The sequence below is a fragment of the Mollisia scopiformis genome (genome assembly GCF_001500285.1).
Source record: "Mollisia scopiformis unplaced genomic scaffold LY89scaffold_26, whole genome shotgun sequence".
Taxonomy (NCBI): domain Eukaryota; kingdom Fungi; phylum Ascomycota; class Leotiomycetes; order Helotiales; family Mollisiaceae; genus Mollisia; species Mollisia scopiformis.
In genome coordinates this window covers 257,816-273,523 of record NW_017263606.1, presented here as the reverse complement: position 1 = coordinate 273,523, position 15,708 = coordinate 257,816, and the positions used below count along the sequence as shown (strand labels likewise).

At 48.4% G+C, this 15,708-nt stretch overlaps 3 protein-coding genes across 3 annotated transcripts; 2 read left to right on the top strand and 1 right to left on the bottom strand.

Annotated features, from left to right (window-relative positions):
- Positions 1-186: 186 nt before the first annotated feature.
- Positions 187-1,124, bottom strand: LY89DRAFT_740039 (uncharacterized protein; the record flags this gene model as incomplete). The annotated part of the gene is made up of 3 exons (XM_018220540.1): positions 187-501; positions 554-916; positions 963-1,124. The coding sequence occupies 3 exons, from the start codon at positions 1,122-1,124 to the stop codon at positions 187-189; spliced, it is 840 nt and encodes a 279-aa protein (XP_018064666.1).
- Positions 1,125-8,606: 7,482 nt separating this feature from the next.
- On the top strand, positions 8,607-9,019 carry LY89DRAFT_257322 (uncharacterized protein). The gene has a single exon (XM_018206246.1). It carries the CDS (start codon positions 8,645-8,647, stop codon positions 8,867-8,869), a length of 225 nt encoding a protein of 74 aa, XP_018064665.1. The 5' UTR covers positions 8,607-8,644; the 3' UTR covers positions 8,870-9,019.
- Positions 9,020-13,159: 4,140 nt separating this feature from the next.
- On the top strand, positions 13,160-15,508 carry LY89DRAFT_596386 (RGS-domain-containing protein; the record flags this gene model as incomplete). Its single annotated transcript, XM_018209919.1, has 3 exons — positions 13,160-13,897; positions 13,953-15,326; positions 15,377-15,508. The coding sequence occupies 3 exons, from the start codon at positions 13,160-13,162 to the stop codon at positions 15,506-15,508; spliced, it is 2,244 nt and encodes a 747-aa protein (XP_018064664.1).
- Positions 15,509-15,708: the final 200 nt, after the last annotated feature.

The following is a 15,708-nucleotide window of genomic DNA, read 5'->3' as shown; positions in this document are numbered from 1 at the left end:
CACTTGTTTCGTGGCTTTTGATTATTCACGGATCATAATTTGTGGACATCGCCAAGCAATTCTTACACATTTCGATATTTCATACACATCATAAGCATTACATTCAAGTCCATATCAAGTCATATCATCTAAATATCACATTCTTCTTACATGCTTGTCTCTTTCCTGCCAATCGTCATATTTACGTCAACCCTGCACACGATGCTCGTCCTTCATAGCGATATTGGGACTTTCTTTCCTTACGGCTATCGCAGCCCAAACCCACATGAAGAACTCAATCATCATAGCCACAGCTGAAGCCCAAGTAAGGCCAAGCACAACACTGCCGACCGAAACATGATTGATTGTCGTGGTCCAATCAGTTGTGTCACCAATCTGACTTCCTATTGTCTGGCTCGAAAGAGCCGTTATCCTTCTTGTGTCGTTTTCAATCTGATCTTTCAAGTGATACATTTGTCCTGTGATCGCCGCTGAGGCGATGATAACAAAGATCATGGCGAGCTAGAATTCAGTCAGCTTCTGTAGCAATATCTTGTTGTATGCAAGTACTCACACCGGAGATGACTGTACATGCAATCGCCCCTCCACGACCAAGTCGCTTGCCTCCAAATATCACACAGACCATCAAGAAGAAGGCACAAATGGCGGTCAAGATATAGAAGGCGAAGGGTACGACAAGATAAACGGTACTGAATCGAAAGGGACTGAGGCTTCCAACAAGAGCATTTGGAGCATACAAATGTCGCCCATCTTCGAACTCGCCAGTGTTGCGATCATTTATACAGTTTCCTGAGACGATAGAGGGACTGAGACTGTAAGATGGGGGTTGGCTTTTGGCGAATGAACACAGTCGATTCAGATACAAGTGATACTCGTAAGAACCAAAGCTTTGTAGGGGCGTTATGGTATAGTTCCACTTTGACAATTAGCTAAGCATCTCTCTTGGAGATTGGGGATCTTACATTAACGAGATTGAAAGCACTGTTCTTTTCTAGGACGAAATAGTTACTGGAGCTGCTGGTATAATTCGGATTGACGCCTCCCACATTGATCAGAATGATGGAGACAAAGGTAAAGATCGTGAGTGGGAGTGGGAGGTAAGGAATGCAGCTTATCATCTGCATGTTAGCTTTCTCAACGATCAGGATTTTGATATCTCAAAGACAGTGATTTTAACAAGGTCAGACTTGGACATGTTCCGCATTGTTGCTACCATTCTCATATTTGTATCTTTTCAACATTTTTACGCCGCAGACGATCAAGTCTTGGAGACCTTCGGTATCAGCCCAGGACGGTCGCCTAGGTTCGTTTTTCAGGTAAGCTTAAAGTTATCCTCCCCAATGTCACCAATGATACAAGTTCGATGTCGAGCCAAGACCATAGCCTCGCGCTTGTCCTCCCACAACGTCAGCTCAGGCAAGGCGCATGCCGCTGATCACCACGCTCAACGCCAAGGATCACTTCCCATATAGTCTTCTCAAGTGTGTATGATTGGATCTTCCATACTAGAATTATGGTCATGAAGCGTGGAGTTGGTAAATTCCCCAGAATCTGCGGATAACGGCGAAACTTTAGGGTGTCGAGTGACACCATAGCCAAGCAAAGTGTACGTGAAAAGCATCATTCTGCATGCTTCGCATTTTCTTCGTCACCTTTCCTTTCTAAGCTATCAATCGGGTGCTTTAGGCACTCCTCGCCTAGCATCGAGATACCGCAGTTGGTAAGTGTATCTCCTCTCAATCTCTTCTGCTTCATCTTCTCTTTCAAGCTGGTCCGCGAAGCGAAATATTGATCGTAATGAATCTCCGTTCTTGTTCAAGCATTAGCGTTTATCACTCAATCGTCCATGGAAAAAAAAGTTTACGCAAAGCCAAGCTCACAAGCACCACATCTGCGATGTCTGCATCCCGTCCAAGAGCAATCTTCCGCGCCATCGATTTCTTGCCACTATGAGACATTAGCAAGAGTACAAGTTATGAGTAAACGGTTAAGGAGGGACTAAGAAACCTACATCGTCACCTTTGCCTTTCGTGAAGAGGAAATTCTTGTGCCGCTTGTGTTGGCAGCAGCGCCATTGGAAACCTGCATTTCGATGGATTCCGTCGTTCATGTTTGGATTTTCGATGATTCGAGGCGAGGACATGTTTCGTTTGAAGACTGTTCACCTTCGTGTGTTCTTTGCTTCCGGGCTGATACCTGGTATGGGAATAATTCTTCATTCAAGTATCAGCAGAATCACAAGGGAAAACATTCATTTTGGAGTCACTGGAGTCCACATGTTCGAGTTCTGGAATGGTTTGTATTCACCAAGATTGTGCCTTCCGCAAATACACTGTTCTACGCTTCTCTAGCTCGCACCTTCCTTCCACAGCTCTACTCGATACACGGTATTACTTCGATCATAAACTCAAGTAGCAAGAATAAACTTCAACACTCTCTTGGCCTAATGCTTTGGAGACAAGTTTGCTAGTTCATAGCCAGACCACAAGTTCTGCATCTTCGATGTTTGCACTCTGGCCAGTCGCAGACTGGAAAGAGGCCAGTGTCCATCCACTTGGAAGCATCAGTACGTGAGCACACAGATGAGGGGAAGGTCGAGGGGGCTACTTACTTGATCCATAGGTTTATTCAACTTGTAGACCCACTTGTGCTTTCTTCTCTAGCAGCAACGCCACTCGATGCCTGTTGGTTCAAGTTCAGGGTCTGACTTCTCCATTGTTTCGGCGTATTAGACTCAATGTTTTGTTCTGATTTGACTATGTTTGTTCGTCTTGTATGTTGGACAACCCGGGAATCTGAAGTAGATGAAGAAGAGTGTCTTTTATAAATCACCTGTCCTTCTACCTCGCTGAAGATGACATTCACGGAGAAGTCTCGGGTGACACATTGTCGCCTCTCTGAGAAAATTCAGAGTGCATGGTTTTCATTTGATTCGGAAACTGAAGTACTCTGAATCGAAGACCTCAAGAACGAAATCAAAGTTCTGCAACTTTTCTCTCGCAAACTTTTCTCCCAATACGAAGCCCCACTCCCGATCTCAAGTCACTTTTGTCGCCCTCCATTCCTCCAGGCCTAAAATAGCAAATCTCGAAGGTAGCGGAAAGTCATGACAGAATCGCCAACCCCAAGAATTCCATATGAATTCAAGACCAAGTATTACTTTCCTCCAACATTCGCATCCGAGGCAGGACCATTATTGGCACTTCCGTTGCTTGGACCAGATGAGTCCGGAGCATCGGTGTGCCAGTCCTCGATAGGTGGTAAAGTACATCTACCGCAACGTTCGTGGTCACAGCCTTTGAATGTACAGGTTCGGATCCAGTGATTATTGGTCACCTATTGTATGTCAGTACCTGAGATTTCTTTCCTACGATTCGAAGGTGGAACTGACAGGCTTGGATGGATCATCGAGGTTAACATGCTTTCTGCAGCACATCCACTTCATTTTGATGGTTTCTCCTTGTGGTATTGTGTGTTGATGTTTCTTGAGAAGCTTTTGCAGAAGTGGAGATTTGGGTTTGGTGTGTCTGCGTTGTGTTTGAAAGGAGGACGTTTGAAAATTCCGTTCAGATTCGTCGAAAGGACTCGTTTATATGTTACCACAAGGCTAGACGGGGTATCCCTCGCTTTCGTCATTGAGTCAGGCTACGCTTGACTGATGTCAGAGGAAGTGTATAGAATAACTAAAAATGAATACAATAAGTAGACCGGTGGTGAATCCGGCTCTACATTGCGATTCACACCTCTGATTATCTCCACGCTAGCCATATACAGACTATTCAAAGACAACTCTTAAGGAAGCTGACTATAAAGACTTCGTCTTAGCAGATGTTATTTGTTCTTCAGCTCCATCTACACTTGACCAGACCGGTCCCTCTTATGACGAGCAACCGGGACCTATAGCGTATTTATCGCTCTTGCTACTCTTCTTGTTGAAATAGAAATCTTACACATTTTACTGTTGTCAAGAATCCACTTTCGTCTAATACCTTCAACTGGGATTTTCGTCTTACTTAAATGTTTGTACATGGTTTGTCCATGTCTCGTTCGATAATTTTAGCAAACAAGCAATATCGCGTAGTACATTTAACGATTGGCTAATGTTTTATAAGCCTCTGGTTGAATGCTTATAGCAGAATGCAAGTCTTGTTATCATGACTTTTGTCATTATCAAGTGATGACCGCAGGTGTCTTCTTCGAAACCACATATTATCACCATCTCAAGGTATGTCAAGCGATTGAACTAAAACCACTAGATACACTCGCAGAACATCATGCGTCCAACCCATCTTTAGTTTTCTTTCTATACATGCTGTCAACAATGTCTCTCATATCACCTCTTTTCTCTTAGAGACTTATTCTCCTCGACAACACGTGAAGACTTGATCTCCAGCTTGCCTTTCGACGCTGGGACTTGGTGCGCCAACCAGTTCCCGGCTCTGGACGCGCCCGGGCCATAGTGCTTGTTCAGATACGTTGCTGGTCTCTCTTCCGTCTTGGTAGAAGATAACTTTATATACTAGTTATCGATCAAGGGTCATCCACACAGTATATAGGTGAATGGAACTGATTTTCCCTGATACAAAAGCTTTTCGAGTGAATGTCTGTGAAAGAGTCTTGGTCTTCTTGCGCAGCTCTTCAATCTGTCTGGAATCCGATTTGGGTGGATACACGTTTTGGTTGACTTACATGAAGATAAAACCTCGAACAGAACAAAGAGAAGAGTCTATTTCGTTGGATTGTACTTCTCAATGTCTGCAATCACTCCCTGACTTGTGGCTGTTAACGTAGAGGCAGACATGTTGAGCTAAGACTTACTCATACTACGCCAATGTCCGTAACACTTATCCCAGCTAAATTTAAATTTCTCAAACCCACAAATCTGGTGCTTGTTGACGTCCATCACATATTCCCTCTCATATCCACGTCTCCATATCTACCTTCAAACCAGATTTTCGAGTCTGGAGAATGCGAAAGTCGGCTCATCATCCTCATTTCATCCTCATCATAGCAAAAACCTAACAACCTTCTCACTCCCCTTCCCCTTCTTCCTCTCCATACCACCCCACCCAGGCATCCCAACCTCCCCACAACCGCCACACCTCCCGTGTCCGCACCCGGGGAACGTACAAGCCACAAAACTATCCATCATATACCACTTCCCCGATCCTATCTATCAGCTACTCCAACTTCTCTTTGAAGGTGGAAAGGAAAAGGGGGGAAAGGGGAAAGGGGAGACGAACCTCGATGTGTGGATGTTTGGTTTTGGAGCAGCATGTCCATTTTTTGGTTTCTTTGCTGGATGGGGGTGCTGGAGGGGTAGATCTTGGTGGAAGGGGAGGAGGGATTGGAGGTGGAGGGGTGGAAGGTGGTTTCATATGTAGAACAGAACGATGGGTGGTTTTGATGGGGTTAGGTTAGGAGCATGGGGAAGAGGTATTCGTGCATTTGTTGTGGTTGTTGGCATGTTTATAACAAAAGGAAGGAGCAAGGGAAATGTGGGTGATTTGGAAATGGGGTGGGACAGTAGTCATGTTTGATGGATGGATGGGTGATTCACGGTGTTTGACGATGATGGTAATGATGGTAATGATGGTAATGATGATGATGATGATGATGATGATGATGATGATGATGATGAAGTGATTTGCTTGATGACTAGACTAGGCTGAGGAGGGACAGGGAGGTCGTTGTTGTGATGTGTGATTTGTTGCTTGGTGGTGCTTGAGGTTTAGATGGATAAAGGAGAAGAACTAAGTGTTCACTGTTGGAATGTGTGGTACATCAATAAATGAAGCTCGAGATTGGACTGAATGAAAGGTGATTTTTTGAGACAACAAAGACGTAGTTGAAAAATTCACACAACGGTTCCAATAAGAACAGTCATCCAAAGCTGATACTCCTGCTGGATTGTTTATCACAAGCAACTCCAACATCACTCGCTTGTTGAACCCATCTAACTATAAGCAAAACAACCTCGCTCCATTCTTCAAAGCTTTGTTTACATATTTCCAGACTACGACAAGAAGAACGAGAATACCTCCAGCTCGCCTCCAACAAATAAAAACCAGCACAACACTCCCAACAAACAGCCCTCTCACCCGAACAACCGACTACCGTACTACCAGCACTCTCTCCCGACGGACAAATATCTCCCACCTCTCTCCTGCCTTCCCATCTCTAGCAAAACCCTCTTTCTCAATTCTGCTCTGCTAGGCTATTAGGGCTTTCCCGCTCCACCCATCTTTGAACCCCATCGTAAACTGAAACCAGAACATTCTCGGAACTCGACTTGACTTGACGCTTAGGGCTTTCCCGCCTGGACGCCTAGTACAAACAAGCCTTGAACTTTCTCGGCAGCTAGCACGTAGGGCTTTTCCGCTGGGGGAAGGAGAGGCGGGCCAGTTATTTGTGTTTCCGACGGGTGGTGGAAAAGTTTAATCGAGACGAAGTTGGAATCGGAAGGGAAGTCGAGCGAATGAGCTCTGAGTTTTACCCGAGTACGTCGATTTAGAGTTTGCTTTTTCTGCGGGACGGAGGTAGGACGGGAATTAGGGCGGAATTAGGGGATGAGGAAGTTGAGATTGGGCTAGATGTGCAGTGAGGGAGGGAGGGAAAGAGGAGGCCAATCCAATCCACCAATCCACCAACACGGCTTCGCCGACTACATTACCATCACCATTACTCATACCCGACCCGAAAGAAAGCCACACACGCAACTACCTGACTCAACAACAATCACCAACATGTCTCTCGTTCCACCATCTCATCATCGAACCTTTCCTTTCCTTTCCTCCAGAAGCCACAAGCCAAGCCCAAAACTCAAATTCAATCAATGACAAAGAACGGAACTCTTCCGCGGCATTTCCTTCCTTCCTGCCCAGAAAAAGAGGCTGAGTCTAGAATCTCTCCTCCACCACGTTTCACAGGCACACACAGACACGCCTTCTTGGCTGGCTTGGCTTGGCTTGCCCTACTTTCTCGGCTACTAACCGCTGTCCTCATCCGAGACCTCTTTTCTGGGCGTGTGGAGGCACTTGCTAAGGATAGATAGATAGCCTTACACTGCATATCCTCCCACGTTTTCCCTTAGCTAGCCTCCACATTCTCTTTCGTGGTGAATGGTGATACGAGAATAAGCTGTATGTATGTATGTATGTATGTATGTATGTATGTACGTATCCGTCAGCTCGCTCACTCGTACCTACGGACGGACTATCCCGATCGCTGGTTCCCGATTGCCGCCCGATGGTGCTGCAGGTATGCGGCGAGCATCTATCTGTCTGGATCTGGATCTGGATTGGGGTGCCGAAAATTAAGTAAAAAATTTCAATTGATTCCCACGTGGATGGAGTTTAATAATAATGTACCGAGACGTGACATGCTATTCTCGTATCGTATGTAAGAACGAAAGGAAGGACAGCATGTGAAACATTCTACAGTAGCAGTTCCAAAAATGATGAATGAGGTAAGCAGCGAGCGACAAGAACAAAAAACAACAACGTGGTAGTGGATCCTGTCTGCCCAGGCGTGCGTGCATCGGAACATAAAAATCACGAGAGGAAGGTTATTTATTTTAATTTTTTTTGGTGGGAGAGAGATGATGGATGGGGAGGAATTGCCCGATGAACCATGGAAGAGATGAGACAGACAAACGTTCTAGAAACCTTCTCGAAGGATCAAGGAAGGGGAATGGAAGTGTTTACGAACCTTCTCATCTCCGAAAATATCTCCTCCTCCTCCTTCCTCGGGGAGATCACACGAAGTCCCTCCCCATTTTCTAATCTCGGTTTTATGTTTTTTGTGGGTGGTGGTGGTGGTGGTGGTCGTGTGAGGTGCTTCCACATGGTGAATTGAATTAAAAAAAAAGGGGGATCATACATTTTTTGATTTCTGGCAAGGATGATCATCCTTGCCTTTCGATACAAGTACGAAGTAGATATCTCCGGCACCGAATTCTCGGGCGCGATTCGTGGGATGGTGAGGATGCAGGGGTGGATTTGATGAAGGGGGTGCTCTTCTTTCTTTTCTAGAAGGGTTTTGGAATGTTGTGGTGCTGCGGATCCTGTTGTTGTTGTTGTTTTAAAATATTCTCTAACTTTTTTTATTTTTAATTTTAATTTTGATTTTGATTTTCCCTTTTCGGAGTTTGAGATGTGAGATGGTGCCTCGTAGCATTGCGCGGGGATCTATGCATGCATGCATAGATGGCTGGCGGTGAGGGATTCCTCCATTCCACGAGGTTAGGAATCTCCGACTTTTTTTTCTTTTTTTCTCGTCTCGGCACAAAAAAAAAAAAAAAAAAGGGATTGGGGGCCAAGTACGGTCGATATTGTTTCAGACTACAGACCCTGGAGAGGTGATTTTATGTAATCTGGATAAATAGGGTTCCCACATGCACGCGTTGGGGGTCGGATGGGTTGTTTGGATATTCCGGGAGAAAGTTGTGGTACGGATAAGAAGGGAGTAAGTAGCAGTACAGTACAGTACTGTACTGTACAGTAGCGTAAGTAGATATGCACGCAGGGCTGAGATGAGACCTAAGCAGGTGAGGAAGGGCAGGCAGTTCACCGACACGTGGAATGGATGGAACGCAGCAGAAAAATGGGCTGGTTTTGCAGCAGCCACAACGGGAGATCCCATCATGCTGCCCGCGGATGATTGGACGTTGAGAGGTGCAGTTGCAGTTGCAGTTGCAGTTGCCTCACGGATCGATGTTTCCTTTTCGTTCACTTCACGAACGTTGCTGTCCTGCTGTCCTCCCGTCCTCCCGCTCTCCACCTTCAGGAGTCACTCACTTACCTGTCAAGTGCCGAGTCATGTTGTCGTCGTCCATTCGCTTCCGCCTGCCCCCTGGCCGTGCAAGTGACGATCCATCGTGCGTACTGTACTGTACTGTACCTTAAATCCCGTATTATTATCCCATGCTACTCGCCGGTCGCGCAAGAAATTAATCCACCCCGGCCACCACACGCCAAGACCCGCTCACCAAAGGGGGGGGGGCTTAACATCCCAGCGACCTCGTGGTCTGATGATGTGCGTTGAACGTGGTTGGAACGAGAGACCAGGGCGTACCAGGTTCATCCCAGCCGTCATCATTTTCCGGCTAAAGCACAGCCCCCAAGGTTGGAAAAAACGTGGGAGGAAAGATAATCGGCGGCCTGCTGCTTTTACGTCTGCGGATATCGTCCAGTGAGAGAGCTGATCCAGAGAGAGGACTGATGAACTGGTTCACCGCTTGGCTTGCTGAGGGTCATCGATGGATGGCTGATAACTCGACATGTTCCGGCTCGTGGGCGCCAGTTGAGCCTATTTGCTGGAAGAGAGAAATGGTGCAAAAGTCTACAGTAATGTGAGGTAATATGAGTAATAATTAAAGCCTCCCACGTGCATTCCCGATTCATGTCGTGTTCTGGCGTGAGGCACCGTCGCGTGGAGCTGCGAGGGCGTGAGAGAACTTTAACGGGGGAAAAAGTGGTGACTGTATCGGGCGGGTGGTGGTGCATCAATAGCTTCCTGTGCTGAGGCTTTATCGTCCCCACTCGGGCTATGAGAAGCCGAGATATGTTTCGTACATACAGTCAATACGGTTTTTGTGAGTTCATGTTCTCGTTTTGTGAATGGAATCACTGCTTCCCGAGTACTGTCTCCTACGGAGGCGCCGGCGGCGATGTCGCTCCCAAATCTGCCACAGTCGCATTGGAGGATCGAATGCTCCGAGAGAATAGAGTTCAGTCGGGGTTGAAGAGGCGTCGATCGGTCGCTTGTCGTATTTTGACAGATGACGGTTGAGTGGTTGACATAAATTATCTTCGGCGGGAACGGCTTGAGGCTGGAATGAAATTGGCCTGCCTGTATGGTGCATTCAGTCTGATAAGTAGTGCTTCGATTCAATGTGGCGCATCGTTGTGCACGCTCTCGTTACCAGATTCCTCTCGAGATGAGCACGAGCAGCCGGTACCGTCTTCACCCTATCGTGTTCAGAGTTTGTCGCCAAAGCATCCCGTCATTGCATTGTGCCTGTCGGATGCCTGGGCGAGCACGGCACGTTGTTGGAGATGGGGAAGGTGAAGTGTGAAGGTTTGAAGGGTGGAAGATGGTGCTAGCCAGATGAAAACTAGTTGCCCGTTCTCAACACCACATACTTAGCACCACACAACTCTGCTGCGCTCGAGCATTCTCCAAGCTCCTGCCTGCACCTGCAGCGCATTCTAGTTCTGGTTCTGCATCTGCATCTGCATCTGCGTCTGTGAGATTCTGCCAGTTGTGGACTGTGATCTTCCGTCCAGCCAGACCGAGAGCCGATAGGGGGAGTAGTGGCCGATATTGCTCGGATTCTGCCATCGATGTCTATCTAGTTTTCTAGTTCTATTCCTCCTCTTCCTCTTCCTCCTCGCTCTCTTGAATGTGACATCACATTGAATTGAATACCGCTGCTGCTTTCCTTGTGAACGTTCCACCTACCAGACCAGGTTTCGCTCCAGTCCGCCGAATAGGGCTCCTTTCACCTCAGCTGGCCCCCTTTCGAAACGCTCGCTGTCAAGGGACAAGGATCGCTCGACAACGGATTTTCCTCAGACCTCGTGGCATTTCGACATCCCGCCAGCAGAATCACCTCCTGGCATCTTCGGAAACAGATTCGGATACCAGGTACGTTGTAAGACATTCATGCCTTTTCTGCTTGGTCGGCGCCGGCATCTTCTTTTCTAGAAGGGCATTGGAACATGGGAAGGGGAGGATCGACGAACGGTTTCCGTCCCTGGGAGAGGCTTCAAGCTTCACAGGGTTCCGAGACTGGCAACATGCTTGCCGGTCTTCTTACGGGAGAATTATAGGTCTCTGATGAGTCTGGGTTATTCGGGTGCTGACAGTATCATCCCTACAGACGACAAAGCAACAAATTGGACTTTCCTCTCGTCGAAACAAGAGGTCGTTCGTTTCAATCTCGGGTCTAGCTCAGCAACGGTGAGCCGCAGCATCTCCAGCGACTGACGTGTGTGAGATTGAGTGTGTAAGTGGATCTCTTTCATGTTTCTTAATGGAATCATTGGCAATGGAAGGCTCTCTCTCGGGTAGGTGAAGCACTCGGCGTCGGTCCTCTACGTAGCTGGCCGTTATGGTGGTAATGAACCCGTGAGAGGGCAGTGCATTCTCTCGCATCACAGAAGGAGAGGAGAGGAGAGCAGCGCAGCCTGGCGAAACACAGCTGCGGAGGAGGCTTTCCTCAGAGCAAGCCAGGATCACCAGTGACCAGACTGTCGGTGATGCTGTATGATGAATGAATGGATGCTGTGATCCCGTGCTGCAGCACGCAGGAGGCACAAGCAATAAGGAACAAGAAGAAAATGAAGAAGATTCAGGACTGAAGTGATTTAGCAGGGTCAGAAACGCAGTCAGCAAGCACGCATCGATCTCTTTCACTCGTTCATCCAGTCTGACGTGCTTCGGTATCGAGGTCCGACGACGACGAAGATCAAGGTGCCGCAACCAGTCCTGCAATTATCAATCCGTGCTGCTCTGTCTTGGTGGTGGTGGTCATCATCATCCCTCTCTCTCGACGACGCTTCGGTGCAGGGCATTTGCATCGCATCCCTCATCTTCCGGCTTCAGAATCAGCATCGGCGACATCATCAACACGACCTGCACACACGCATCATCCCAACGCATCCCACCAGCATTCTGGCTCGGTGCAGACCGACGACGCCAACGCCGGACACCGCATTTTGTTGGTACTTACGTATGAAGTGATATCAATATAGAAATTTTTATTTTCAGCCTGGTTTCAGGAGTCTCTTGTAAGTAATGGCCCCCCTCCACTCAGCGTTCGGGCATATCTCATGTCTCACATCCAGGGCAGATCCAGGCGGCGAGCTGCGTGGTGGAGACGAGACTAGGACCTCGGACCTTCAGCCAAAATTATTTTTTAGGGTGCGTGGGCGGTCGAACATTCGATTTTTTCCATTTGGCGACTTCTGACGCTAGCCAGGATCTTCCCCTTGCCTTTGCACGACCATTAATCCCTGCTTGCCACGAGCGATCTTTGCCAAGTGGATTCACTGCCACGAGAAAGCGGCAGCTAAACATCCCTCACCAAGACACAGATTCACCATCGGGGCGCCCTCAGGCAGCTCTCAGGCATCCATTTCTCCTCGCTGCCAGGACCAGGCCCCATTCAGGACCCTCGCCCACCACTCCAAACATTGCATTGTCTAGGCATCTAGGCATCTTCTAGGCACCTAGCTAACTGTATTGGTCCCCCTCGTCAACAATTTCACATCTCCACCAAAGCACACCAGCCACCGCTGCTAGAACACGACCTCCCCTTTGTACAGTACTGTACAGTGCACAGTACACAGGCCCTAGCACCAGCTGGCACAAGATACCCGAGCCGAACCACCGTTACCCAGGGCACGCGCTGCACGCATTGTTCATTACCGATACGGCCAGTATTACTGTACACTACGTACTGCTACTGCTGTATGACTACTGTACTTTCGCACGCCAGCCTGCCTACTTACACTCCTGCACAGGACACGCATCGGCCTGCATCTGCAATCTGCATCATCTACACCATCTCTTAAATAATAATATTTATTATTATTTCTTTCTTTCCTCTCCTCGGTAGTCGCTCGTTCGCTCGTCCGCTGCTGGCACTGACGGCTTCCCGGCTTCCCACGCTGTGCACCACCTGGCCCCCCCAGTCCAAGTCGCGCCCGAATTTGTGTCGCGCTTGGCTCTCTCTGCCCTCGTCCACCACTCACTCCACTCAACTCACCCCTCGCCCTCCACTTTCACTTCCACGACGTGCACCTCCACTTCTCACGTTTGTGTGTCGTGTTGTGCAATACCGGACTGGATCAGACCAGGGTGTGTCTGCGACTCTCTGTGCTTTCCCGCTACCACGCTTCCTTACCTGACCTGTCCCTCCTTACCGTCCCAGACACAGACACAGACACCAAACTGGACTGCCCTGCTTCCCATCCCTTCCACTGCCACGCTACAGACTAACTAGGCATATCTCGACTAGGACTAGACCACTAGTCTGTCTTGCCCTTAGCCTGCGAGCCGGCCGTCAGGATTGGCAATTGGCGGGTGACGGGATTGGGATAGGATCATTGCCCGTTTAGGCCGTCGTCGTAAAACATACCCAAATCCTTAGATGGCTCTCTCTCAGCCCACTTCTACCTCTACCTCGACCTCAACCTCTCAATCTCAACTCTCTCATATATCCGTCGCTAACCACCTGACCTCCTCTGCTCGCCCGGTCTCCGTCTCCGTCTCCCCCACTGCTGCGCTTTCGTCCAAATCGAAGGACTCGTCGACGTCGACCATCCGCTCCGTTCCTTCCCTTGCCGAACCTTCTCCTCCCGCCTCACCTTCCCAGAACAACGACAGACAGGCCAACATCTACAAACACCGTCAGTCGACGCTCTCGACCGCCTCGTCCAAACAAAATCGGAGTGGCATCTTCAATTTTGCTGCATTGGCTCGGGACAAAACCACCAGCGCAATTGCGAGTTTCTCAGAACCGGCGCTCCGCAGTCGACCGTCGTCTGGAAGTCTATACCGAACTGCGCAGAGCTCTCCCGTGCAGGAAGCACCGAACAATACTAAAGGGGCGAGATCGGTTGAATCAATAGGAAGCGGTCGGAACAATACCAATTCACCCAAGACTAGCACTACCCCACCTCAAACGACTACTTCGCACGCGAGAACCGACACCTTGAGTTCTACCACCTCTTTGCTGGAGACCGATCCTCCTTCTCAAGCATACGCGAATACCTCCAGCGACACACCACCTCCAATTGCGTTTGTTCCACCGACAAACTACAATAAGATGCACCAAACAAGTTCGCGCTTATTGCGCATGACCTCTGATGAGAGACCGTTCACCAGGGTAGATATGGATTCCAGATCGATCTACAGATATACCGAGCTAACACTTTTGGCAGGACTTCAAAGACCTCTTCTCGACCTTGGTTGTCAGCTTACCATTACAAGCACACCGAGTACGATTTATCCGCATCGAGCACTCGTTTCTGTCTGAGGAGGCCATAAACAACTTGGGATCATTGAAGTTTTCTCAGTCCAATCGCATGCCCGATCCGAAGGACCCGTCCAGGATAGTTACGACGACCACAACCACCACTTTCTCGATGGCCCGGGAGATGGCTCGTTCGGTTTGTCAGCGATTTCTGGATGCCCGATTCATCGAATCTGCAGACGGAAAGCAAGCAAAGGAGTTCACCATGAAGAGTTCTGTATGGCAGTTGACACCGAAGGGCATTCACATCTTGGAGAGATTTTGCTCGAAGAACGGCATTCAACAGAAGCATGTCGGGGAATTGATCAGCTCTCCTAGAAATACTATGCAATTGGTGATTCTTGAGCGAGATACGGCCACTGACAAGCTCTCTTCGGACCGTAGCACGATTGAGGTGATCTTCCGGAGATTTGTTGGTACCAATGGACCGAATGTCAAGACCAGCACGAGTTCCGCGGATTCCGACTCTCTCAGTGAATACAAGGATGGTCTTGCAGGTGTCAGAATGGCTAGCGAGCGCAAGATCGGAACTCCTCCTCGTACCATGTATCAAACTTTCACTGGGAAGGCTGCGACAGATTGGTTGATGGACTGCTGTACCACTGTAGATCGAAGAGAGACTTCAGAAATTGCAGGCCTCTTTCTGGATCAAGAATTGATCTGGTGTGTGCAATCAGATCGAGCTTTCCTTGCCGGAATTCCAGCCCAGGAGAAGGAGAGACCAATCTTCCAACCAACAAAGCATGCAATCTACCAACTGACGCAAAAGGGCAAAGATGTGGTCAGCATGACATTGAGGGAGCGAACTTCGGAGAGTGGTGAGCCATCTGCCACTTCTGCCAGAGCAGGAGTCTCGAGGGATTCGAATACGCAGAAGCTGGATAAGATCTTGAACGATCCTGCTCTTCGATTGCTGTTCCGTGAGAATTTGCGAGACACCCATTGCGAGGAGAATCTCTCATTCTACTTGGACGTGGACGAGTTTCTTAAGTCTTGCAAGAATGCCATCAAGGCCAATTCTCCGTCAAGAAGTGGGAAGGGATCTCCATCCGGAAATCTCGATGCCGTAAAGGAGACGATGGCTTCTGCTTATGGAATCTACAATGCTTTCTTGGCTCCAGGATCTCCTTGCGAACTCAATATCGATCATCTGCTGCGAAATCAACTGGCCACCAGAATGACAAAGGCTGTTGGTCAAGATGCCGCCATGGTCGAAAGTCTGAAGGAGGTCACGAAGCTCTTCGAGGAAGCACAGCTTTCCGTTTTCAAGCTCATGGCTAGTGTAAGAAAACCAATCCCTCTGGTGAATGATTAATACTGACCATTTTGCAGGATTCCGTACCAAAATTCATGAAGAGCTCAAAATACGAGCAAACCCTAAAGAATTATGACTTCGATTCCATCGCTCCTCGATACAACAACGTCACCCTCCCCGAACGAAGCATGAGCAGATCCAATCGATGAGTCCTGGATACTTCTGACCTTCTATAAGTGATTACCTTCGACTTGGATACCCCTTGTACACGTGCTTGCATACGTACCATAGCGGTATCCAACGGTCTCATATGGCGAGGCCTGATTCTTCATTAGCGATTGCATAGATTCCCAATTCCCTGGACAAAACCATGGGACGAGTTTGTCGTTAACGACTTTAATGTCCAATG